At 41.6% G+C, this 26,283-nt stretch overlaps 1 protein-coding gene across 1 annotated transcript in view; it reads left to right on the top strand.

Annotated features, from left to right (window-relative positions):
* TRPC7 (transient receptor potential cation channel subfamily C member 7) overlaps positions 1-26,283 on the top strand; it is a 187,307-nt gene that overhangs the window by 142,489 nt on the left and 18,535 nt on the right. Inside the window, exons 6-9 of the mRNA XM_075601205.1 lie at positions 964-1,228; positions 22,708-22,903; positions 25,161-25,382; positions 26,086-26,166. Coding sequence (XP_075457320.1) covers positions 964-1,228; positions 22,708-22,903; positions 25,161-25,382; positions 26,086-26,166 — 764 coding nt within the window. The remainder of the gene's footprint in view (positions 1-963; positions 1,229-22,707; positions 22,904-25,160; positions 25,383-26,085; positions 26,167-26,283) is intronic.

The raw sequence follows: 26,283 nt of genomic DNA, 5'->3' as shown, positions 1-26,283 counted from the left end.
CAAGCAACAGGACAATGATCCCAAGTACACCAGCAAATCTACAACAGAATGGCTGAAAAAGAAAAGAATCAAGGTGTTGCAATGGCCCAGTCAAAGTCCAGACCTCAACCAGATTGAAATGCTGTGGCTGTATCTTAAGAGAGCTGTGCATAAACAAATGCCTGCAAACATCAATGAACTGAAGCAACATTGTAAAGAAGAGTGGGCCAAAATTCCTCCACAACGATGTGAGAGACTGATGAAGTCATACAGAAAACGATGACTTCAAGTTATTGCTGCTAAAGGTGGTTCTAGAAGCTATTGAATCATAAGGTGTACTTAGTTTTTCACACGGCTTCTCAATTTTGGCTTTTTTTGTTGTTAAATAAATCATGACACAGTGTAATATGTCGTGTTGTTGTTCATCTGAGGTTGTATTTACCTAATTTTAAGACCTGCTAAGGAACAGATGATTGTTATTATGTCCTGATATGTAAAACCATAGAATTCAAAGAGGGTGTACTTTCTTTTTCACATGACTGTACGCTGTATATACATATACACTGATACACTAACATTTTACCTTTCTAGAAGGTATTTATACAAAAATAGAAGATCGGAAAAATGTATTCATTACATCCAAACATTACAAATAGTCCTTTTAACTTCGTGATTTTTATGCCATCTGGATTATACTTATGTCAGGGAGCCTTTGTTCTCTTATAAAAATGCATCATTCTTTGTTTTTAGAAAACCAATTCCTATACAGTATTTAGATTTATGACATAATTTTGTAGTTGACTCATCAACACAATGGTATATTTGAAATATTTCATTAGAGAAGATTTTTTTTTTGCATCTACAGTACATGAGCATTACTTGTTAAGAACAAGGAACACCATGTAAAAAGTTATCTGACTATGAAAGATTGTTCTTTCACTAAAGTATTCATTTATATTTCCTATATTTTTGTCATTGTTATAGCAAGAAATAAGTGGCTTCCCTCGGATCCTCAAATCATATCGGAAGGGCTTTATTCGATAGCAGTGGTATTGAGTTTCTCTCGTATTGCTTACATACTACCTGCGAATGAAAGCTTTGGTCCCCTTCAGATTTCTTTGGGAAGAACTGTGAAAGATATCTTCAAATTCATGGTTATCTTTATCATGGTATTTGTTGCCTTCATGATTGGAATGTTCAACCTTTACTCTTATTACCTTGGTGCGAAGTATAATCCAGCGTTTACTACGTAAGTATGAACATCATTTCTGCTTCACAAATTCACATCTGGAGGGGCATGCAGCATATTTACAATTAATTTTTTGCTAATGTTTGTTTTTATAGTCTTACTTTAATTTAGATTTGAAATTCTAAGTGGAAGGACCTATTACTGTTGTGGTGAAGTCCTGGTGCTCCACCATTCAAGAAATAAATTACTGCTAGTGGAAGCATTGCTGGTCAATGTTTTTTTTTTTCTTCATTTGTGTTATCATCCTTATTTACATTGTGTTGATATTTCCTTAAATATTAACTTTCATTGTGCATGTCAGCAGGCTTTTGCTTTGTATTTTTCCAGAAAGTAATGGAGTCCACAAAGTATTTTCAAGTTCATTTGTTGTATGTATGTTTGTGTGTTTGTGTGTTTGTGTGTGTGTGTATATACTGTATATATATATTTTTGATATATTAATTTTGATTAATGACCATATGTGTAGGAGTCAATATGTGCTATATAAATACATAAAATGATAGCAACTTATATAATAACAAAAAATTAAAGAATAAAAATCTCAAAAGATATAATAAAAAAAAACCAATACAGTACAATTGATAGTCCAATCCCAAGCACTGTCCTTCGAGTCTTTGCCGCTGTATCAAGGGATCATCAATCCCTTACTGGTATCTATGAAAAAAACAAACAAAAAAAACGCACTCATAGTGTAGTAGGTATCAAATTTTATATGGACTGGTAAAAAAATATATTGATATAGAGACTGACGCTCAATATAAGTGTTAAAGCTCACAAAAATACTGTAGGCATAAATGTTAGAAGGTTAGTATACATGTTACACCTTGATAAAGTCCCATGGGACGAAACGCGTTGGTGCGTGGGCTGTGTCTCTGTCCCTGTGTAGTCATGGAATAAACTACCCTCAGTTTTAGTCATGGAGTTGTGCCCTTTATTTTTTCTATGAGTATTTTACTTGTGGATTCTCTTAGCAGCAGTGCTCCTTTGCTCTCATCGTTCTTGGTAAAAAATATAAATTGCGCACTCACAAACATCACAGAATTGAAAGCATGATAATAGATTATTATTATATATATATATCTATATATATATAGATATATATCTATATCTATATATATATATATAGTTGCATGATGAAGCCACTGTACAAATGAATGGGTGAAGGGTGGGTATCGGACCAGGGTGGCTTAACCCCTTAATTACCTTTGCGGTTATTATCCGATAAGGTGATTACGGGGTTAATTGATATCAGAGTGTAATTGCAATGTATTGGCTATGTATTTTGTTAGCAACGGAGGAAACGGAATTTGCTGGCGAGGGGGCTTCTTATTGATGAGGACAGTAGAACTTTTTTTATTTTATTATGCTAGTTAATGTGTTTAATAATGGGCAAATAATCTATTATCTCTATCTGGATAATAGTGATTTTGCACATTATTGTACTGTATGTGTTGGGGGGCGGATTGATGTATTTAATGTATAGGACATGTTTCTTTTTTTTACATACAGTGTTGTTTCCTCAGGTCTGTGGGGGACCTATGGAGACCACCTGAGGTCTCCTCGGACTTCTCACGGGTAAACGCCTGCCGGGTCCACGGGGGACACCTGCAGGGAAGATCCGGTGGCCCCACATCTGTGGGGGCACCGCAGACCCGTAGGGACCACCCGAGGGCCCCCAGACGCTGTGGGAACCACCCCAGGCCCCTCAGACACCTGTGCGTCTGACCCGAGGCCCCCCAGACAGCTTCAGGCCTACCCGTGGGGACCCCATTGTGGCCTACGGTGACCCGCGGAGACCACCTGGTGGACCACGGCGCCTGGCGGGGACCACCCGTATGCCTCCAGACCCTGTTTGAAACATGGTGCTGGGCTACTGTGAGGTCTACGGACACCCATCAGGCCCACCGGGGACTCCCGTGGGCCTGGGGTATTAACCCTGTATGTAAAATAATAAATCATGTATTTATGGGGAGGCACATGGGGTGGGTTATGTATTTAATAAATATAATGATGTTTTTTGTGGGGCTGTGTATTGTTTTTATTGTGGGTACTGGGGGTGGGGGAAGGGGATATTGGCCCCAAGGGTATGTGGGTAGGCCCCCCGCCTGGGTATTGGGTGAGGGTGGTTAGGCCTCATGGGGTGGGGTGTAGTGGGGGAGGGTATTTAGGCCTCCCGAGTGGTGGGTGAGGGTGGGTTAACCCTTTAATGACTGTAGCGGTTAATAACCACTATGGTGATTAAGGGGTTAGGGGACATTACATTGGCTGTTTTTATTCTTGTTTATGTTTTGCAGCATCGGAGGGAGCATGGACGGTGATGAAGATGAGGGTGGCCTTCATCGTGCCAGCCGGACATGGGTGAGTGCTATATGTATTTATTGTTCTTTATGTATTTTAAATGGGCAAATTCACTATCATCCATATGTGGATAATATTAATTTTGCACATTACTATACTGTATGTGTTAAGGGTGGTATATTTATGTGTTGTTATTTTTTGGGGGGAGCACAGAATTGGTACTGCAGGCCTGCGGGGAACACCCGAGGGCCACCGCCGGCCTATAGTATCATTGGTGTGCATCCCAAAATTTTTCTATATGTAATGGGGGTATAGGGATTGTTGGGGGCACAGGGGGTGTATGTTGTTTATTGCAATTTTTATTGGGGGCAATTGTCCCCAATAAACATGCTATTATGCCTTAACCCCTTCATTGCCTTAGCGGCTATCCGCTATGGTAATGAAGCAGCTTTAATGTATTTTAATAATATTGTGCGGGAGCAGGGGGTCCTCTGAACTGAACCGCATTTATTTCTGGCTCAGGGACCCCCTGCTTCCCAAGTTACAGGCCCCGGTATGGGGCATCGGTGCCAGTGTCAACGCCATCTTTATAGCGGGCATGTCGCGTATGGGATGCTATAAAGATGGCGGCGACACTGGCACCCGATGACCCATACCGGGGCCTGTAACTCAGAAAGCAGGGGTCCCTGATCCACAAATCAATGCGGTTCAGCTCAGGGGACCCCCTGCTCCCGTACACTATTATTAAAAATACATTAATGCTGCTTCATTACCATAGCAGATAGCCGCAAAAGTAAGGAATGATTGTTTATTTGTGTGTTTTACTCATAGTGTAGATGTGCAGAGGGTCTCCGGAGCTGAACCACTTTGGTTTTAGGTCCGGGGACCCCCTGCTTCCCGAGATACAGGCCACTTTATGGGGTGCCGGTATCCCTCTGCTTTGTTTACTTTCTGCGGTCACGTGATCGGGACATTTAAATGCAGAGGGATACCGGCACCTCATAAAGGGGCACGTGATGACGTCAGACGTCCGCGGCGCGTGACGTACACGGAAGTGTCGGCGATTGGCGTGGCTGTGTCTCGATCACATATAAATAACACTCCAGATGGGTAAGTAGTTATTCACCTTGGTAAAGGACTATTAATAGTCCAAAAATGCGTTGGTGTGGTTTTTGTTTTTGATCCATTAAAATAAGCTATATTTTTTATTATGGGAACGCATCCTTGTACTTTTTTCTGGCTTTGCCAGTATTGGACGTAGTGCTCCGTTTTTCTCTTTCTCTGGTTCGGTAAGCTTCATAGACTTGGGAGAGCGAGTGGAGGGCACACCGCACTTACATAGGGGCGTAGAGCATGGGAAGAGGAGGTCATGGATATGCATGAGGCAGGGAACATGAAAAACATACTAGAACAGACTTAGTACACAAAGGAAAGCAAAAGGCAATACAGTAAAAATAAATGCCTATGTACTGTATAAACTATTCAAGGTAAGTACAGGAAATAGAAAGGAGTATGATGCCAAGCAAGGATCCTAATATAAGCAATCTGTAGACATAAGTGTTTGCAACAGACCTAGAGTACTGTACCATATATATATGGAAAATATGGGTATATATATATATATATATATATATATATATATATATATATATATGGAAAACAAGAAGGAAAGAAGGAAACACAGGCACAGAAAATCGTTAAATGTAATATATAAAATATATAAGAGAGAGCATGGAATTGAAACAATGGCTGGTATCTTGAAGGTGATTTCTGAAATGAATACAAAAGAGACAAAATATAGTGAAGCACGTTTTAGTAATACAAATGCGCAACAGTAGACAGCTACTTACAAAGTAGCCAATAGTTGAGGCATGTAGGACACATTCGTTCCTCTCCTTCCTGCTACACGGTCTGCTTGTCTGACTCTCTCCACGTGGGATGCCGAGATGCAGTCACTGCTCCGCCTGCAGATGATTCCAGTAGTCTATGTGCGCACTTAGTTAATTTATAATATATATACAGCTGCGGCCCCTTTTAACCTCCTACATCCCCGATATTCGGGGATGTTTTCCGTTTCTCACGGAGTTTGCCGCGCGTCAGCTGCGTCCACCAGACAGCGCTAATGGTGCTTAACATTGAAAGCGCCCGCGGCCCCCAAACTGGCGGAAAACATGCCGCATCTGCCCGCGAAAATCGCGGGGAAGCGGCCGCAGGAGGTTAAAGGCGGCCGCCACTGTATATATATATATATATATATATATCTCTATATATATATATATATATATATATATATATATATATATATATAGAGAGAGAGAGAATGAATTTCCCCCCACCCCCTTGGAGAATGTGTGGCTACGGTGTGTGTGGTGCAATACCTGTGGCTCACAGGACTTCTGAGTCTCAGCTACAGGGATCCTGGTACGGTGTTCTTCAGCGCATCCACCTGTAACGGATTCTACTGTGTGGAATTACCCGTTACAGGACCTATATATATAAGCTTGCACAATAAACACACACATGAGTAAACAGAAAATAACCAATTTACTACAGGCCAGGCACGGCCATAACCACCCGCCACGTGTCCCACATTCTGTGTCCCAAGAGTCCCACCCCCAACCTCCAATGTGTGAGACAGCACTGTCCACTAGTATAGGTGTAATGGCAGGTGCACTTAGTGTAGTAGGTACCTGCCGGGTACTCCAACACCGGGGCACATCGACGGATAACAGATAGGAGCCGCCGATCCAGCGATGGAGTCACCTCCGTGTGGGGTGGTATCCGGCTGGAGTGTCCCACACAAAGATAGTCTCTATGATGTAGTGATGGTCTGATCCCAGACCACGGCCGCCAGTGCTGCACAGCGTCGCAGCTGTGTCCCTGATACTGATAAGCTAATGGGGCTCTTTAAGGACCTGTCCCTGTAGCAGCCACAAGCTAACAGGGGAGCTGGGGCCTTGCTGCTGCCTATCAAGGGGTCTCTGGCCTAGTGCAGAGGCCACAGACGCCCTGCATTCTCACTTCTCTGTGTGCCAGCTCCGACTGAAGCGTGAGGTCTGAGCACGCCAAATGTATCAACTGCAGCAGGAGAGCCTTGCAGCCCTATTGGCTGTTCTGTACCCTGTGACTGCAGCCCCTAAGGCTGCTGGGGGTTGTAGTCTTCTGGGGAGCTATTCTCCCATTGGCCGCCTCGCGCGCCTATCCCGTGCATGCACCAAGCTTAGTATAATGGCTACCGGTTATGGAGACTCACTGACCTACATGCACAACCCTATTGCAGATGGCGGCCCCCTGCAGAGAGAGCTGCCGGGAACCTCCGGCGACGCAGTTGCCTGCACAACCTCCCCGACACTGCCGGGATCTGCCCCTGCCTCCACTGCCTAGCGCGCCTGCGCGCCCCGGGACATAAGGGGCTGTCGGGGGGTGGGGGGGGGGTATATACATACAGTATTCTAGAAAAGACAATTATTGCCTGAGTGCATTCAGAATTGATTAGTACTTAAAAAGTGTCAAATCACCAAAGAAAGGGGTTCATATGTGGCACAATATTTAAAAGAAAAATAATGTGTATCAATCATAAAAATGTGCTTATAGTTTACTGCATTAATACAGTAAATAAAGTGAGCAAAAGCTACTGTGTATAAAAATTAAAAGTATACAAATAAGTCCTCCCATGGGGGAAAAGTAAACCGTCATTTAAAGTCATTCTTCTTAAGGGTGCAGTTAACCGGATGCCTTACTTATTTTATTAATGTGTATACTGTACATGTGATACACCTTGTGTTGCCGCAAGAGTGTTAACCCTTAATGTTTTGTTGGTTACCACAATGTATCTTTTTATGTATCCCTTATCTAATAGGTGACTCGGGGAAACATCATTAATATTTTCGCTTCTTTGTTTGTATTAATGATTCAAACTAGTAAAAATGATTGATACACATTTTTATTTTAACTATTGCATTTTATACTTCAGGAAGGAAGAGAACTGGAATGTATTGTTCTTCACATAACACAGGTTTAGGGCCTTATTCTTTATCCAACAAAACAATCTTTAGATATAGAAATGACCTCTTGGCTTTCCTACGTCACTAAATGACTAGGGGATTTCCCCCCCCTCATAAAATGTATGAAAATGTTGGGTTATTTACATGTTTATTTCCTTTGACATGATAGAAATTGACATATGATTCATTCTGATACAGATGATAATGTCATGAGCTCCAGAAACGTCAAGCAAATGTTAATTCATTAAAGAAATATACATATTTTCCCTTACAGATACAGACTTGCCTAGCCAGTAAAAAGGCAAAGGGGATTATGTACCAATATTTTCCGATACAATATTGTAGCTGTGAGAATGAAAGACATCCTGCTCTATCTAAGGCTATGCTTATCGTGCCGGCGACGCGACGGTCAGGTGACCGTCGCTGGAAAATCAAATAGAGATGACCCAGCGTTCGCGACCAATCCGTTGCTCCGTTGCGCCATCGCATCGCGCTTACTGTAAACGCATGCGACGGCGGCAATGCATTTGTCGCCGGCACTGTAAGCACAGCCTAAGTATACAGATTGCCTCTGTCTAAGCCGGTGCTGTGTTTACAGTGTACTTGTAGCTGCAGAACTAGTTTCTAAATTCCAGGTGTGCTGGATTAGTTCTTCAAGCTGATAACTCTACATTATTGCTGAGGCAGAAAGCTCAGGCATGAGAGGTTTATAGATGCACTCCATGGCGCTGATTCAAAAAGCAGTGATAAGGGCTTTTAAGGGACATAAATGCCTTTATAGCGCGATACTGCCTGCTGTGCGATTCACAAAGCAGTGATAACAGTGCTGTATCGCGCTATAATGGCTTTTTATCACCAAAAAACAGTCAGTGATAAAAAAAGTCGTACGATAGGCCAAGAAATGGCAAATACGCAGTTTTTTGTCAATAAGCGCTATTCAGAAAGCAGTGATAACTGATTCGTACTATAAAAGCTCATCATTTCTTTTCACCAACTAAAGGCTGGCGCAAAAGAGATGGAGACATGCATAAAAGCATTTTTTTTTCTTGCACAGCATTAATACAAGAGGCCGGCGGGGGTCTCTGGGTGGTCCACGCAGGTGTCTGTAGGCCTCCAGGTGGTCCCAGCAGTTGTCTGGGACTTTGTACTAAGGACATACCATCCTGCCACCCTGAGACGGAGTGTCTTGGATTCTACACGTGTAGAGGGACCATCCGTCGGGATAGATGACTGCTGGCCCGCTGCTCCCCGAGATCGAGTAAAGAGTGCTGTTCCCGGCTGTCTACTGATGTGGTAAACCCACTAACCCATTGCTCCATTGTGTCTATTTTGATGTACGCAGAACTTATAACCTTCTAGTAAAATTCACTTTTTAAATCATACTTCACTATGTGCATTGTGCGCCTTGTTCTTTTGTCTTTTCTCTAGCTATAGGGGTGTCGAGCCACCCCCAAGAAAGGCTGCAGACCCTCCATTAGTGTCACCTTCAAATTTAAGGTTTACAATATTGTTTTTTTATCACTGTGCACTGTTCACTGTATGTGTCTCACTAGTTAATAGCTGCGCACCATCACCTATTCTTCCATATGATATGAGCATGATTTAACACTATGGCAGTCAATGGTCAACCTAAAAAAAAAAATAACCAGCAACAATATCCAATGCAAGCAAAACAATCACCAAATAAACAACAATAAACAAGTAAACACAATCAAATTACCAGCAATCAATTAAGCAAATACCAAATAAACACCAAAATTAACAATCTAAACACCAAAACAAAACCATCAATAAATAAAATAAAGCTCCAAATAAACACCATTATTCAAAATCAAAAGACCAAAAATAAACCGGAATTAAAAAGCAAACATAAAAAAAAGAAATACATTGAAAACACCACAAAAAATGCCATAATACAAAATCAAAACACAAAATAAATAGCAAAAAAATGTAAAACCAAAGAACCAAAATACATTTAAAATGCATAAAAGCAAGCATTTGCCAAAAAACGCATTGATTGTCACTGTATGTCGCTTTAGATTTGATAGCACATTAGCACTGATACAAAAAACAGGTTGCACGATAGTGCATTTTTTTTATTGGACTTAAAAAATGGCCTTCACTTCTTAGTGAATCCTGCTTTTGTCCCTCTGTTTTAATGCGTGATAAAAAATGTAATAGTCGCACGCAAAAGCACTGATTTTATCACTGCTTTGTGAGTAGGCCCTTCTGTCTCACTGCTGTAATGCCTGAATCCTACGTACCTGACTTCAGTACTGCATCTTTTGTTGTTATGTACTCTAAGTCAGATAACTGAAAGTAAAGACGGTGACTCAATTATTCAGGATAGAGACTTCTGAAGGACTTTGTAGCGATGTTATTGCACCCATTATCTCTATAGTATATGGAGTTTTGTTGTTTCCCTACAGTATATTCTGAAGTGATGAAGTTTTTTATGTGATCCGAGTCTGTGTCCTGCTTAATGTTACCCTGCTAAAACTGTATATAAACCACCAACTCTATGAAAGAAAAATCGTTTTCAAAGTAATATTTTTTTTTAATACATCTGGAACATTGTTTGCCCAAAACTTTTCCAGTTTTGACAAGATGCATATAACTACAAATGTGCTTCAAACTCCAACTCAATATAGCACTGGGGCTCAACTGACTCATTTAATGCATAAGTCCATTTGAAATACTCCAAAGCTCCCATGGATCAATGCTGTCAAAACTCCATTTGTTACTGAATTTTAAATGAATAATAGTACATGCTGAGAACACTCCCCGATGCATTTCATGTGTTCCTCAGGGGGGAAAATGTACAAATAAAACTGTTCCATCTTGTATGATAAGCTCAGGCAGTACATATAGTACTTGACAAGTTTATCATTTTTACTGGTGTTTTTTTGAAAAGCGGCCAAAAAATAAATAAAGAAAAAAAACCCACAAGATCAATGCACCTACAAATTCCCAAAAACCCAACATTTAAATATTATTAACCCGTTGTTATTACTTATATTACAGGCATACCCCGCATTAACGTACGCAATGGGACCGGAGCATGTATGTAAAGCGAAAATGTACTTAAAGTGAAGCACTGCCTTTTCCCACTTATCGATGCATGTACTGTACTGCAATCTTTATATACGTGCATAACTGATGTAAATAACGCATGTGTAACAGGCTCTATAGTCTCCCTGCTTGCGCACAGCTTCGGTACAGGTAGGGAGCCGGTATTGCTGTTCAGTACGTGATGACAGGCGCATGCGTGAACTGCCATTTGCCTATTGGGCGATATGTACTTACTCGCGAGTGTACTTAAAGCGGGGTATGCCTGTACTTAAATAATGCTAAATAAAAGCCTGGAGATCTTTAATTTTTTCTAAAATATATTTGGATTTGGGGTTTCAGGTACTGTACATAATTTGGCCAATGTACGAGTTTACCTTAGTATGGTAATAAGCTTACCTTGGCAGGGTGATGCACTTGTTGCCCTGGGAGGGTGATGAGCTTATTGCCTTGGCAGGGTGATGAACTTGCCTTGGTATGGTGATGAGCTTGTTGCCTTGGCAGGGTGATGAGCTTGTTGCCTTGGCAGGGTGATGAGCTTATTGCCTTGGCAGGGTGATGAGCTTATTGAGTTTATTGCCTTGGCAGGGTGATGAGCTTATTGCCTTAGCAGGGTGATGAGCTTATTGCCTTGGCAGGGTGATCAGCTTGCCTTGGCATTGTGGGCAAGCTCATCATATTTTGGATAAATTGTTAACTAAAACCCTTAGTCAAATGAAATAGTAGTTAAACATATTTGATGGTGTATGTACAACTGTATATAGGGATTTACAACTACTGTATATTCATGAATATTTCAAAAAATTAAAATAACTTGAGATTTAGCAAAGCAAATGTTAAGATATTTGCACATCTGTAATAGTGGCACTAGTCAGCTTAACACTTTTCCAGATTCTGACTCATTTCTAGCAGTCATGTCCTGTATACTGTATGTAGAAGGTTTCACATACATCTGACATTCAGTAATATAGACCCCATGTTGTAGAGATGTAGTTAGACTTGCCTTCTGAGCCACAGTAAAACGAGCACCAGCAGCTGCATGTTGGTAAATCATACAGCCTGCGACTGGCTTCACTGTGACTGGGGTAGTAGCAGTCAGCAATTCCCAGCCACGGGGAACGCAAGTCTGGATCACGTTACTAATGGTGGTGGTGGCTGGTTGATGGAATAGTGGCAATGGTTAGATTAGCTTTGCTTCATACTCATTCTCCCGGTAGGCACATCATCTAATTTTCATGTACAGTAGCAGGTTATACATAAAGCTGACATTCCTTGATATTGGCACTATTTGGTATGTGGAATTTTGCAAATTGTACTAATGTTGGTTGTCAGTGGACACTGGTGTTGGTGAGGGGGGTGCAATTGTTGCACTGGTCATCTTATCTCTGCTTCAGGTTTTCTCTACAGTTCCAGTCAGGTCATGGCATGGAGGTACATGTAGAATGTACATATCACTTTCATGATGATATTAACCCCATATAGCATGGATGTTCACAGATGGTACTGGACTGAAAGCTGTTGGTGGCAGTCGGGGGATTGTGCTGGTGTGGGACACTGGTGGTAATAGTAGCACCAGTCTGTGGTTGTAAGTCTCAGGCTTTCATGTACAAATGTCTCCATAAAACCTGGCTGTGAGTCGCAACAACAATCCTGTACAGATTTATGAATTTTAAACAACTAAAATATTGATGTCATTGATAATGGAGATTGGAAAACAATAATGATGTTGTGTTCCAGTACCACTGGTGGTCAGGCTCTCACTATCATCATTTATTCCCAGTAAAGCCTGGCTGGCTTTCATTTAGTCACATAACAATGTTCTATAGATACGAGTTTCACACATAGAATTGCCAAAGTTTGCAGGAGAAGCAGGGAATGGGTATTGGAGTAAGGAAAGGGGTGTTGGTGGTAGTTGAAACTGATGTGATTCAGTGGTACAGGTAATCAGCACAGCTCAGCCAGTAGCAGCTCCTCAGCATGTTAGGCTAGGTCCACAGTACATGCTGTAGGGTGCGCTATGGCGTGCTCTGCAGGAACAAGACCCGCCACTCAATGGGGCCAGGCCCACTAGCTGCCTTGGCGCGCAATTTGCAGCCGCCTTGCACAACTAGATTTTCTGAAGACAAGAAAATTGTCTTTAGAACTAGCGACAGCATCACCTGGGTCTTTGACAACCAATCATAGGGCAGAGTTCCTAAGCCAATCATAGCGAAGGAAATAGCAGCCAATCAAAGTGCAGAAGAAGATGTTACGTCATGGCCACGCCTCCTCAACGCACGTCCCATTGCAGAGTGGTGAGACCGCAGATTGCGGCTTTTTCACGTGCACGATAGCAAAATGACAATAAAGTGAATATGTCCTTGGGCCTTGAGAAAAAGATTAAACAATTAAGACATACATAAACTAAGCTGACCACTGTAAAAAAAAAAAAAAAAAAAAAAAAAAAAACCTGGATGCTAGTTTGTGGCAATGTTGTATGTGTGCTGGCTAAAATAATGACATGATGCCAACACCACTGCAACAAGCACTGATGATTGGTTGTGGAGATCAGACATTGGTCAATACAATATCCCTGCCAGTCAGATCAGAAGAAGCATCTACTGTATGTAGCCATGGCTGGTTTTCTGGCTACCAGCCTGCCCTCCTTCTGGCAATAAGCCCTGGTAAGAGCAGACCTTCCAGGAGTAATCATGGGTTTTCCTCACCTCTGCTGCTTCAGTGAGTCACAGGGGAGGCGGTGCAACCAGGCCTTGTGTCCAATCAGGGACTCAGGACTGGTTCCTGCTTTTCCTGTACTTAAGGAGCTGCAAACACCAAAGTTATTCAGTGTTGCCTCTACCCTTGAGAGAGACAGGTCTACCCGAATAACTGTGCAGGGCTCAGTACAGTTTGGACTCCCTCCCTTAGGGGAGTGGAGTGGGGGGACTATTCCTCTTACTCCACCAGGGAGTAAGAGAAGAGCAAGGACAGCTGTGGGGCCCTGAACCTGCAGTGATTGTCCAGGGAAACATACCGAGGGTGAAGGCCTGAATAACTGATTGTTGCTGTGTATGCTGGGAAGTCTACAGTGTTTCATTATACCTTCCACCTGAGCCTGCAATCTATCAGCGGAAGGGAAAAGAACTCCCATGCAGGGATTGCTCCCCTCATTCCTGGGGCTTGCAAGAGATGGAGCCGCTCTCATCATGAGTTCGAATTAGTTTATACCCCAGAAGCATGTTCTGACCTCCCCTACCACCATGCGGGAGACTCAGATCTACTGTGAGCCAGCAGGTATGCACCACCACACTCGATGTAGCAGCAGAATCTCCCAGAGAAGGAAGGGGGGGGGGGTAGGTATAGGCTACATGTACATTGCAGGCTCCCTCTCATTCTCATGAAAACAGGTAGCAACAGACATTTGTGTCAAGCAAGTCCACAAAGGCAAGGAATAAAAGCCCACATACAGTACTGTAGTTTTCAAAGAAGATGGCAGGTACAGTATAGTCAAGGCAAAAAAGATTGCTTTTAGGTACTGTAATATAAGCAGACAGAATAAGATAGACATCTACTGTAGTTCCAACGGGTATTCTAAAACAAATCTGGGGCAATCACCAACAAGACCCAGGAACATGCTGGGTACATCCTGGGTACATGCAGGGTACATGCTGCAACATTTCTGCAGACAGACTAATGGCCCATTGGATTAACAGCTGGGGTCCCTGGCAGTCCCATTCAAACTGAATGGGACTGCCAGGGACCACCGCTGTGTTAATCCGATGGGCCATTAGTCTGTGCAGAAATGTCACTGAAATGTTTGCAGCATGTACCCAGCATGTACCTGGATCTTGTTGGTGATAGCCCCAGTTTTAGAATACTCGTCAGCGCACCTGTATATCAGAGACCTTTGTCAGGTTTGTGGGTTCAAATTCCAAACTTTGTAGATCTGGGCATTTGAATAAAACTCTGAATTGAACAATTAGAAAATCAGAAGTTTTTTTCAAATCCCAACTAAATACGAACCAAAACCTAAAAATGGTTTATGTTCAGATTCTCTTTGTAGTTGGAGTAACTTTTTTTTTTAAGTTGGAAAATGTTGAACCACATTTTGAAAAAAAAAAACATTTCTCAATCATTTTGTTTTTTAAAAAAAAAAAATGTTTTTCGCAAATCCAAAACAACATATTTTTAAAACCAGAGCACCAGTGTAAATGGCCACCCTTAATTTTTAGCCATATAACTGAGGAAAACAATAGTGTAGTGATGCAGAAGCAGACAAAGTTACAGTATGAGAGACACGCTAAATAATAATTTTTGCTCAGTATTCACAGGCAAAAGCTACAGGTAAGGGATCACTGTTAGGAAACAAGAATGTGGACACAAGTTCATTTATAAAGGACAAAGTCTTACTGGAACTTTCAAAACAAAAAGTGGACATGTCAATGGGGTTTGATGTATCACGTGTGCTCACCACAAACAGGACTAGACCCCAGGGCTGAGGTGGGGATATATATAACCGCTGCCCTGCAACCACGGGACCAGGTCCAGAATGCGTAGTTAGAGTCATGTAGCTGGGTCAGGGTAGGAGATTTTGGGTATGTCGTGGTACTTGCCGTGGTCCGGGGTTGGAGAGAGAAGAGTATTCGATATCCGTAAGCCGTGGTCAAGGAGAGGAGAGAGCGGGAATCCAATAACAAGCCGAAGTCTAGGGGTACAGAAGAGACAGGTCCGGGAACGAGCAGGGGTCATAACACAGGTCAGGTAAGGCACTAGAAAAAAACAAGACCAAACAGCAGTGAGCCCAGCACATAAACCTAAGTTTATGCTCAGCAATGTGCACAGGAATCAGGAAGGTAAATAAAGGGAGTGAGAACCAATCAGGAAGCTGCAGACAGATTGAGGTCAGACAAAGGCTGAGGGCTGATAGGAGGAGAGGAGATTTGCCGCAGGTGAGAGGCAGCTGATACCCTTCCTGGAATCAGGTGTCGTGCGGCGTGCGCGTGCAAGTGGAGTGCGGCGTGGGGCAAGCGCGTCGCCAGTGAGTGCAGGCGCTGTGGCACTGTGCAGGGAGCGCACCTCCGTGGATGTTTTTGTTGGCTGTCGCGCACAAATGGAAAGGGGTCTGCGTGAACCGCGGGAACCGCCGCATACCGTGTCAGGGGGCGGAGCCTAGCTGCGATCATAACATGATGATACATCAAAGGATATTGAAATAGCTTCTGTGTGTGCTTTGAATTCAACTAAGAGAAACTATTTAACTAGTCACTATTAGCAGGTGTTGTTGCAGAGTAGTATAGTGCCATTGTACAAAACTTGAAGTAGGGAAGATGCAGCGGCGGTTATTCGAAAAAAATCCTGAAATGGATTTGGAGACTTCCCATTGATCTTCACTAGTTTTGCCGGGGCAAACTATATAATGGCCCATCGGATTAACCCAGAAGGGGTCCCTGCTGTATGAGTCCTACCGGTAGGTACTGTCTTTCTGTAATAGATGCGCAGTAAGAGATAGGCTGAATCAGTCACTCTAATTGTGCGCCTCTCACAGGTGATCGCAGCGGTTTTATTTAATTTTAAACATGACAGTAATGTAGCAGGGGGTCTCCGGAGCTGAACCGCATTGATTTCAAGTCCGGGGACCCCCTACTTTTCGAGATACAGGCCCCGTCATGGGGTGCCAGTATCTCCTATGCATGGAAATGTCCCGATCACCTGACGCGAGACATTTCCATGCATAGGAGATACCGGCACATAATAACGGGGTATGTATCTCGGGAAGCAGGGAGTCCCCAGACTTGAAATAAATGCGGTTCTGCTCCGGAGACCCCCTGTTACATTACTGTAATGTTTAAAATTAAATATCTAGTAAGCACCAATACACAACCCACCCCATTCCCCCACATACTGTAAACCAATATTTTTTTTTCTAAACATAGGATTAATACCCCAGGCCAGCAGGGGTACCCACGGGTGACTGGAGGCATCCGGGTGGTCCCTGCTAGGCTCTGTGGCCTCCAGGTGGTCTCCACGGGTCCCAATGGGGTCCAGGGGTAGTTCTCACGTGTGTCTGGGGGTCCCTGGGTCATCCCCATGGGTGACAGGGGGCCCTCAGGTGGTTCCCACGGGGGTTTGGGGGCCATTGGGTGGTTCCCACGGGTGTCTGGAAGCCCTCTGGGGGCCCTCGGGTGGTCCCTGTGGGTCTCCCACAGCTGTGGGGCCCCAGTCCTTCCCCTCAGGTGTCCCCCATGGGTCCTCAGGTGGTACCCCTGGGTGTCTGGGTATCCTCAGGTGGTACCCGTGGGCATCCGGGGGTGCTCAGGTGGTACCCTTGGGCGTCTGGGGGTCCTCAGGTGGTCCCCATGGTTCCCCGCTGGCCTGCGGTACCAATCCTGTATTTAAAAAAACATGGCCTACATTTAAATCAATACACCCCCCTTCCCTCCCCCCCCACCAAATACATATAGTACAGTAATTGGCAATATTAATATTATCCAGATATGGATAATAGATTATTTGCCCATTCTTAAACACAACATTAGCCATGCAGCATAAATAACGTAAATAAAACCGTTATACTTACTCCTGCCAATGTGAAGGGCATCCTCGTCAGCTTACTGCAGGGCCATATCCTCTGTTGCTAGAAAAAAACATCGCAAAATACATTCTAGTGGCCCCTAGCTCCTTAATCACCCTAGCGGTTAATAACCACTAGAGTAATGAAGGGGTTAACCCACCCTAATCCACCCTCCCCCCTACCTGCCCGGGAGGCCTAACCACCCACCCCAGACCCACTATACCCACCCTGTACCCATTGATTTGTTATAGTAGTACATCATACCCATATAATATGGGCATGATAAGCTACTCTACTATAGCAGTCAATGGTCACTCTAATACAAAAGCCTGTATACAAAATACAAAAAAATAAAACCTACACTATACAACAAGCACCTAAACCATCAAATTGTAAAATTATAAGCAATAGGCACCACTAGACAATCAATTGAAGAACTCACACCACTAACCAAACAATACATTCCATATATAAAAGCAGTAGCCAACAAACAATAAATTAATACATCCACTAGGCAACACATAAATTAAACCATTAGCCAACAAATTTCAGTACATCATTAAATACAAATCAAAACAAGCCATCACGACAGTATACTGTAAAAGCAGCAACCAACACATCAATTAATGAATACATCCACTAGGAACACATACATTTAACCATTAGCCAACAAATTACATCATTAAATAAAAACACTAAACAATCTGTTAAAAAATACAAATCAAAACAAGCCCTCACAATTAAACACAATTTAATCAAAACAATAAACATACATAGAAAATATAACAGTCAATAAAAGAAATGCAATTGCCAAAAAATGCATTGGCTATTACTGTATTCATCTGTACCCTAAACAGCCCTCTGAATCCCGGAGAATCAGCAAGCTCTCCTCTGGTGACTTCACAGAACACAATCCAACGCCATCCATGATGAAGATCTGGTCCAGGTAACAAAATTCTTCTTTCATGTGGTATCAGCTTCTTCTTTTTTCATCTGTGACCATTTCTTTCTTTTCTTTATCTTCTTTCTTTATCTTCTTTCTTCATCTGTCAATCCAACCCCATGTTAAATCCACGATGTTGACTCGCTGGCTTCTTGAGCTCAAATGAGCCATCACGGCCTTAAACATTGCCTGTGATGTCACATTTTATTGGCATATGGTTCTCACGCCTGTGATTGGCTGTGGGAATCATGTGCTTTTTGGGGGGGGGGGGGGAGGAAGTGACATCATGTAAAGGAAGTGAAGCCAGTCAATCAGAATGGCTGTACTTACTTTCCCTTTAACATGACGTCACATTGGTCACTACAGCCACATCCTTTCTCCAAAAACTCAGTCACATGGTCAACAACAACGAATCAGGTTGGGGATATAGTTCCCACAATCTGATTGTCTGAAGTACCACGTGAGGGCAGCCGTTTTAGATTTTGTGACATCATGTTGTAGAGCTCCATATTCTGGCATCTACAATGTCCACCAGGAAGGGCCTGAGCATAACACGTTCTTTCTGTGTAGCCTGTGCTTGGCAAAAGCACCTCTGCCCTCATCTGTCTGCAGTATTTCCTGCTTTCAGAGACCATCCCCTACTTCATGAGGACTTCCCAATGCTGAAGCCCCTGTGCTGAAGCTTCTCTGTTCCGGAGGCCGTTCCTGTGCAGAAGCACCTGTGCTGGATCTCCTGCGCAGAAGCTTGTCTCTTCTCGAGGTCTTCACTATTCTGAAGCCTTCCGTGATGCCAACCCCAGCCTGTGACCCCGACCATCACTCCTGTACCTCTTGCCTTGACCCCAGCCTGAATATCGATTACGCTGCTCTCTCAAATCCTGACCCGGCTAAACACGACTATGGAATCCGCAATCCGGACCCGGCTTCGCGCTCCAGATGGGTATTTCAAAATCCCCACCTCAGCCCTGCGGTCCGGTCCGGTTTGTGGCGAGCACGTCCGTTACAGTATGCCAACAGAAAAAATTGAGTCTCCTGACGTCAGGGGCAGTGGAACTCTGAGAAGATGCACATTTCTTTGTCTCATCATGGTCATCACCTTAATATCAGTTTTGTGCTAGGGCCACCACCAGCAGTACTACTTGTGTAGGATGGATCAGATCCCTCCTCAGCAAAACATGAAGGCGTGGATGCTGAACTGGCTTTAGCTTCAGTTTCACAAGAGAGAAGGCTGGCTGAAGAAGGGATTAAGGTACAGGTGGAAAAGATAGATGATGCTAAAGACAAGTACGTGTAGATATTTAGCAAGTTTCTTTTTCATGAAAAGAGGACTAAAATGTTGAGCTGTTTTCTGAAATGTCACAATTTTCACACATTTTTTATTTTGAAAACTGTACAAAAAAACTACAGTAGGTCACATAATCAATGTGACTACACATCAGCATAAAAAAATCTACATATTATTTTGTCAGTTTTTTGCATAATATATTTGCAGAAAAAAGGCAAATTGCGCAGTTTGCGAACGATTGGGAACTGTTCACACGTCTGTAGTCAGTTAGTCTGAGTATGAGCAGCATTCAGTCACCACAATTAGCAGCACGTGTACTCCTCCTAGCAGTAAAGCCAAAAGCAGAATTGATATGCCTATATACTGTAAACACATTTTTAAAGAAGAAGAAACACATACTGTGCATCATAATTGTTCGATTCAGCAGAAACAGCACCAGATGCTGGATAGCAGCATCACATTCTATATTTTATCTTTATCATCAAATGTTCAACACAAATCTGTTGAGTAGGCAGAAGACAAGAAGGTTGATGATAGGCTTCATATTCTAGAAGCAGTCCTGTCCTTTCTGCAGCAGCATCAGGAGCTGTCCCTCAAATTGACTATTCACAAAAGAAGTCAAGAGTTGGCCACTCGAAAGTGCCAGTAAGCATACTGCACCGACACACTTTATTCGAGCAAATACCCAGTATGTACCTGGCAGATACCTGGAATGCGCCGCTCCTCACCTCTGACAAGCCCCGTTGCGTTTGCCTTCCCAGCCTGGGTTCATGCCTGGCTGACGGGCGGCTGATCTGTTAAATGATAATGATTAGGATTTAATAGGCTGCAATGCTTCGCGTGTCTACCAGATGGCATAAATTCATGAATTGTAATGCAGTATATATATATATACTGTGCAGTATTGCAGCCAGCGGGAATAAAATGCTTCAATCCCTGCCTGGAAAATACCTCAATGTACTCGGGCAGAAAACAGTCACAAACCTCAATACACCCGGGTATACCCGAATTCGTGGGACTAGCCGAGCTCGAATAAAGTGTGTCGCCAGTGTAAGAAGCACTATTCGTAATGAAAGAGTTATCAGTCATCCTACTAGTAATAGTAGTAATTCCTATAGCACTTCAAGATCAAGATGAGGCAGAGGGGAAAGGGCTGAGAGTGGTTTTATGGTTCATCATTCTGATAGTAGCAATGTAATTTTTCTCTGAGACATTCTGCCCTATTAAGGGACAGTATAGCATGTGAGAGTCAGCAAACTGTCACAAGTGAGCAAGATGTACAAGGAAGACCAAAGTCACGTGGTGGTAAAAAGACAAATGCCGCCTATGCTCATATACGTGGCATCACAATGCCTCAAGTTTCCACCAGCCACCGTGCTTTGCAGTGTCATACTGGGAATGAAAGAGGGATAGATCGAGTGAACAGGGGTAAATGAGTGATGTGGTGGGAGAGAGTTGGTGAAATGGCAGGTTAGAGAGTGGGTGACATGGGAGGAGGATTCCCTGCTCCTTCCTCACCCCTCCAGCTGACAGCATTGGGAGGAGAAGGAGAAAGTTTATTGTTAAAATATTTTTATTTAAATGTTGCTGACAGAAAGAAGTAAGAGCCAGTGAAGTCTAAATGAATGGGGCAGTTGCCCCCTCTGACATACCTGTAGGAATTCCCCTGTGTTGGGACCCACTGAATGCTGGGGCCCACCAGTAATTTCCCCTGTTTCCTGGTGGGGCAAACTGACGCAGTTGCTATCTAAATGAGTCAGCTCAGCTGGATCCATCATCACATCATAGAATCGGTGAGCTTAGGCTCATTAAAACGAATAAATACCTTATTTCCCAGGACTATGATTTTCCAGGCTCTATGTCACCAGCATATATAGAGGATCCAGATTAAATTACAACACGTGTAGAATTGTTGATTTCACATGTGTTAGTTAAATATGAAATTACAACAGTCTGTGTATGACTCCAGTGGGATCATGTAAAAGTTTAGTTCTTGTTTATATTATTTATGGGCCCAACAAGCTAGCTCTTTCACAGTATTGCCAAATGCCATAAACTGTCCAATACGTACAGTGCTTGGATTGTTTAAGTTCTGTTCAATAGTTTCATTATTGATACAACAGTGAAGGAGGACTAATGAATGAAAAAAGGGAGTATATTCATGTATTAAAAGTACAAACTGATGTGTCTATCAAACAATATTATGTGATCGACTGCATGCCAGGGTCTAGTAGTGGTGGGAAATGAGAGCAGGAGCCTGACCCTTGCAATCTGAGCAGCTGATGACTGAAGTACACTGACCCCTAGTTCCATTGTACCACCAGATTCTAATATCACCAACGGCCCTCTCTTTGCTGCCTGTGCCAAATGGGTACATTTTTTTAATATGAAACTCACATATCTATCGAACAGTGTTAAGTGACTGAGTCTAGCCAGGGTTTAGTAAGAATAAAAGCTAGAGCCTGAGACTTACTGTAGAAGCCGAGCTGGCCTGCAGTTTCATGGACATACAGCTTTTATTTTGTAGTTATTTTGTGCAAAACTCACATCTTTGGAATAGTGTTATGAGCTCGCTGCCTCAGTCCTGAAATAGGGCTAAGAGCCTGATTAATTAATCCAGTGCATCTGGAGCTGAGAAATTATCTCTGAAGCTTCAGGTGCACTGGAAATCCAAACTTGGCTCAGACAGAGGCAGTCTTCATATTAAGAAGGAACAGGGTAGAAACTTTTATGCTTCGTTAATATCGACCTGAAAATACAGGGCTATTTGGAGCGAACAGCTAATTATAAAGAGGTAATCATGAAGAGACAATTATTTAAAAAAATCAATTGAAGGCAGGCATGATAGTTTTGAAACTGAATAGTTCAGTATTCAAAAGCGCGAATCAGCTTCTGAAATAGATGACTAACTTCCACTGCTTCTGCTTTCCAAGTATTGTAGGAATGTGGGCAGTTTTTTCAGGTGTGATTTGCTAATAAAGTCAGTTATGTCTTCACATACTGTAGTGTACGTATTTCCCCTTTAACATGTGTTGCTTCATCTACTGTATGTTCCTGAGATTTATTTAAAGGTTGGATAAAAATAGACTCTTTCTGGGTACTTGTCTCTACACATTGTGAACCATTCTATTTACAGCATGTCTGGCTTATCCATAGTAGATATGGAATACAAATAAAGATATTTTATTATACTCACATTGTTCTCAAAATGTGATGCACAAAATATCATGAGCTCAGACATTTATGCACTTTAATTTGCAAATCCAGAAGACACTCACAGTGTACACAAAGTTGACAGAATATATTAACATTATTTTTGTTTCATTTCAGGGTAGAAGAAAGTTTCAAAACTTTATTCTGGTCAATATTTGGCTTATCTGAAGTGATATCAGTTGTTTTGAAATATGATCACAAATTCATTGAAAATATTGGATATATACTTTATGGAGTGTACAATGTTACCATGGTAGTTGTTCTATTAAATATGTTAATAGCCATGATCAACAATTCATATCAGGAAATTGAGGTAAGAGAAAATCTGTCAAGTGGTTATTTGTTTGATAACTAACATTCAAAACCATTAATATTATAGAACAAGGGTAGCCAACTCCAGTCCTCAAGAACTACCAACAGGTCAGGTTTTCAGGATATTCCTGCTTCAGCAAAGGTGGCTCAATCAGTGGCTCAGTCGAAGAAAAAAAAACTACTATGCTTATTTTATTACACATGTAGCAGATGTTGTTACACCCTTTATCGGAAAAAAAGTGTTACCGTTGGTGTGAGTTTGAACACATTGCCGTCCGATTTGCAGTTTAATTCAACAAAGCGGCGAGTGTCAAAGTCAAATGGTTTTACGAATTCATTACACACGATAAGGAATCCCTAATTCCTCCAACAATATACAGAATTAAACCAATTGTCCACAGAACTCAAACAGTAAAAATCTCATCCCTTTTGTGGTATAGATAAACACAGTAGCAAGCAATTCATTTTTAGACAAATGTTTTGTTTTTTTAAATGTATTTTTTTTTATGTTGCCCATTGATTGCCGCTATGCTTATCTTTGCCCCTTTAAGGGTATACATATGCACAGTGACAAGAAATGCATTTGTTTTTACAGGTAGTCCTCGTTATCCAACGTTTCACTTTACAATGAAAGGCATATCCAACTCTTTACAATGCAACCCTAAGGGCCATTTTTTGACGTGTATTCACCACCACTGAATAACATGGGACTCACTTTACAATGGTTTCACTATCCAAGGCTACTTCAAGAATGGATTCCGTTGGATAACCGAGGACAGCCTATATTTAATTGTAATATATTGTATTTTAGGTGCTGGTTTTGTTTTTGTTTTTTTAGGTTGCCCATTGACGGCCATAGTGGCAAACCATGCCCATATTGTATGGGTATAGTGTACCACTGTTCCAATCAATTGTTTATTGACATTTCTAAAACATTACATTAAAAAAATGTGTTTTATATAGTGGCTGTTTTTTTTTTTTTATCTTGCCCATTTATTGCAATTGTGGCAAACCATGGCCATATTATGTTTGCGCACCTCTGCCTTATAGTATACTTTGATTTATTTTAGTGTTCCTTTACACTGTCACATCAGCATGCTCCTGTATGCTCTGGGTAGTTAAACTGTCACATCAGCATGCTCCTGTATGCTCTGGGTAGTTACACTGTCACATCAGCATGCTCTTGTATGTTCTGGGTAGTTACACTGTCACATCAGCATGCTCCTGTATGCTCTGGGTAGTTACACTGTCACATCAGCATGCTCTGGGTAGTTAAACTGTCACATCAGCATGCTCCTGTATTCTCTTAGTAGTTACACTTGCATCAGTTAGGCTCATTATAGCTAATTATCTGGTGTATAACTTAGACTTATAACTATGCTGTGAGTGTTGTACTACAGATTGTGTACTGATAGCTATCCCCGTGTGTGGATTTTAGGCACTTGATTATGCATTAAGGTTTATACCACTGGATGTGTTGTGCTTTCCACCTGTTATCATTGTACAGCTTTATTTTAGGTGTGTTGCTTATTACATTCTTTTCATTTAGAATACTGGAATTTCTTTGTTTAGGGTGTCTTAGTTACCCCAGTGAGATTGTATAACTCTATGCCCAGGTCATACTTGAAAACGAGAGGTAACTCGCAATGCATTACTTCCTGGTAAAACATTTGATAAATAAATGTGTTACTGTTTGAGTGCTGTGGACAATTGATTAAATACTTTATCTTTTAGGAATTACATGTTCATTCCTGTTATAGACAAATGTAAAAAAAAAAAAAGTCAACTGTGTGCAAATATGATTAAAAGTTTTTTTTTCTACCACATTAGGCAATATTAATAAGTAAAATTAATAATCATACTACTACTAACAACAAAACTGCTCCACGCAGTTTGTATATGGTCTTCTGAGTTACTAAGTAAAAAGTTTACAATGTGGGAAATATAGAAGCACACACACAAAAAGCCTCTGATTGTGTAGGATCTTAATTCATATAATTATACAAGCAATGAACTGCACTCACAAGCCAAGATGTCATCCAAGCACCCAAAAAATGACATGCAGTCCTGAGGTCAATTGAATAAGAACTTTCAACAAGTACAGTAAATACAGTATGACTTAAAAAACATAATCATCAAATTTTATCAACAGGTGCAGCTGCTACAATCATGTCATGTACAGTATACTGTATATTACAATGTATATAATGTTTCATTACACACGTGCGTGCCGTATCATTCCGTATTTTGTTTCACAGGAAGATGCAGATGTAGAATGGAAGTTTGCACGGGCAAAACTTTGGTTATCTTATTTTGATGAAGGAAGGACATTACCGGCTCCTTTCAATTTAGTGCCGAGCCCTAAATCATTTTATTATCTCATGTTGAGAGTCAAGATGTGCCTCGTCAAGTTTTGCAAATCAGAGTCCAGTCACTGTGAGAATGACCTTGAAATTGGCATGCTGAATTCCAGGTTAAGGGTATGCTTTCTTATTTGTCTCAACACTACACTGTACTGTAGCACAATTCCATATTTTTGCTGCAATAGGTAATGGGGCCAACACTAAAAAATTAATAAGCTGCGCTAAAATAGTATACAGTTCTGTACTCAAACTGTTGAAAGAGAAAATGTGTGGATATCAATAACAGAAAAGTACAGTAAAATTTGTAGAAACAGTAAAAATAAAAAAACACCAGAGAAAGTGTTGTAAGTAAAGTAAGTTAACGTGATTAAGTTCGCAGATAGTTTACAATAAGTGGCGATAGGAAGTTACATTTTTTTTATCGTACAGAGTAAAGACGTGTGTCAGTTTCTTAGAAATGTCCATTAGAATCGATTTCTAGCAGAGAAATGTGTCTAAAAGAAAACTACAGTAGATGGTTGGAAGGAAAAAAGAGAAGTAAAAAAACAATATTAAAATTATGTACTGTGACAATTTTTAGTTATCATTTCTTATTTACAGTATGTGTGATTTTGTGCCATTATTTTACATGCAGTACTACTGGATCAGCACATTCACACTTTGTGCAATAAGGTCCTATATGACATGCATTCTTGTATTTTTCAGCATAGCAGAAGACTTACGTTTATGACTTTAATACTAACTCTTTATTAGTTGCACAGTGCAATGGCGTTCATCTTTTATTGATTTATAACTTTAAAAAAATGTGTTATCATTGCAGAAGATTCATCGACCAGCTATTAATCGAAATTCAGAAAGCTTCAAAGTCAGGAATCCTTTTAGTAAGGCTACTAGGTATCAGGTAATTGAAATGACCATTCCATTGTGTTGAACAGAAAGACGACCTTTTTAGACAGTAACTACAATGATCACTCATACACATGTGATTATAGTTTTGCTACTGTACTATTTAATTATG

Source organism: Ascaphus truei, chromosome 5 (assembly GCF_040206685.1).
Source record: "Ascaphus truei isolate aAscTru1 chromosome 5, aAscTru1.hap1, whole genome shotgun sequence".
In the NCBI taxonomy this organism is placed as follows: Eukaryota; Metazoa; Chordata; class Amphibia; order Anura; family Ascaphidae; genus Ascaphus; species Ascaphus truei.
This window is presented reverse-complemented; position numbering and strand designations above follow the sequence as displayed.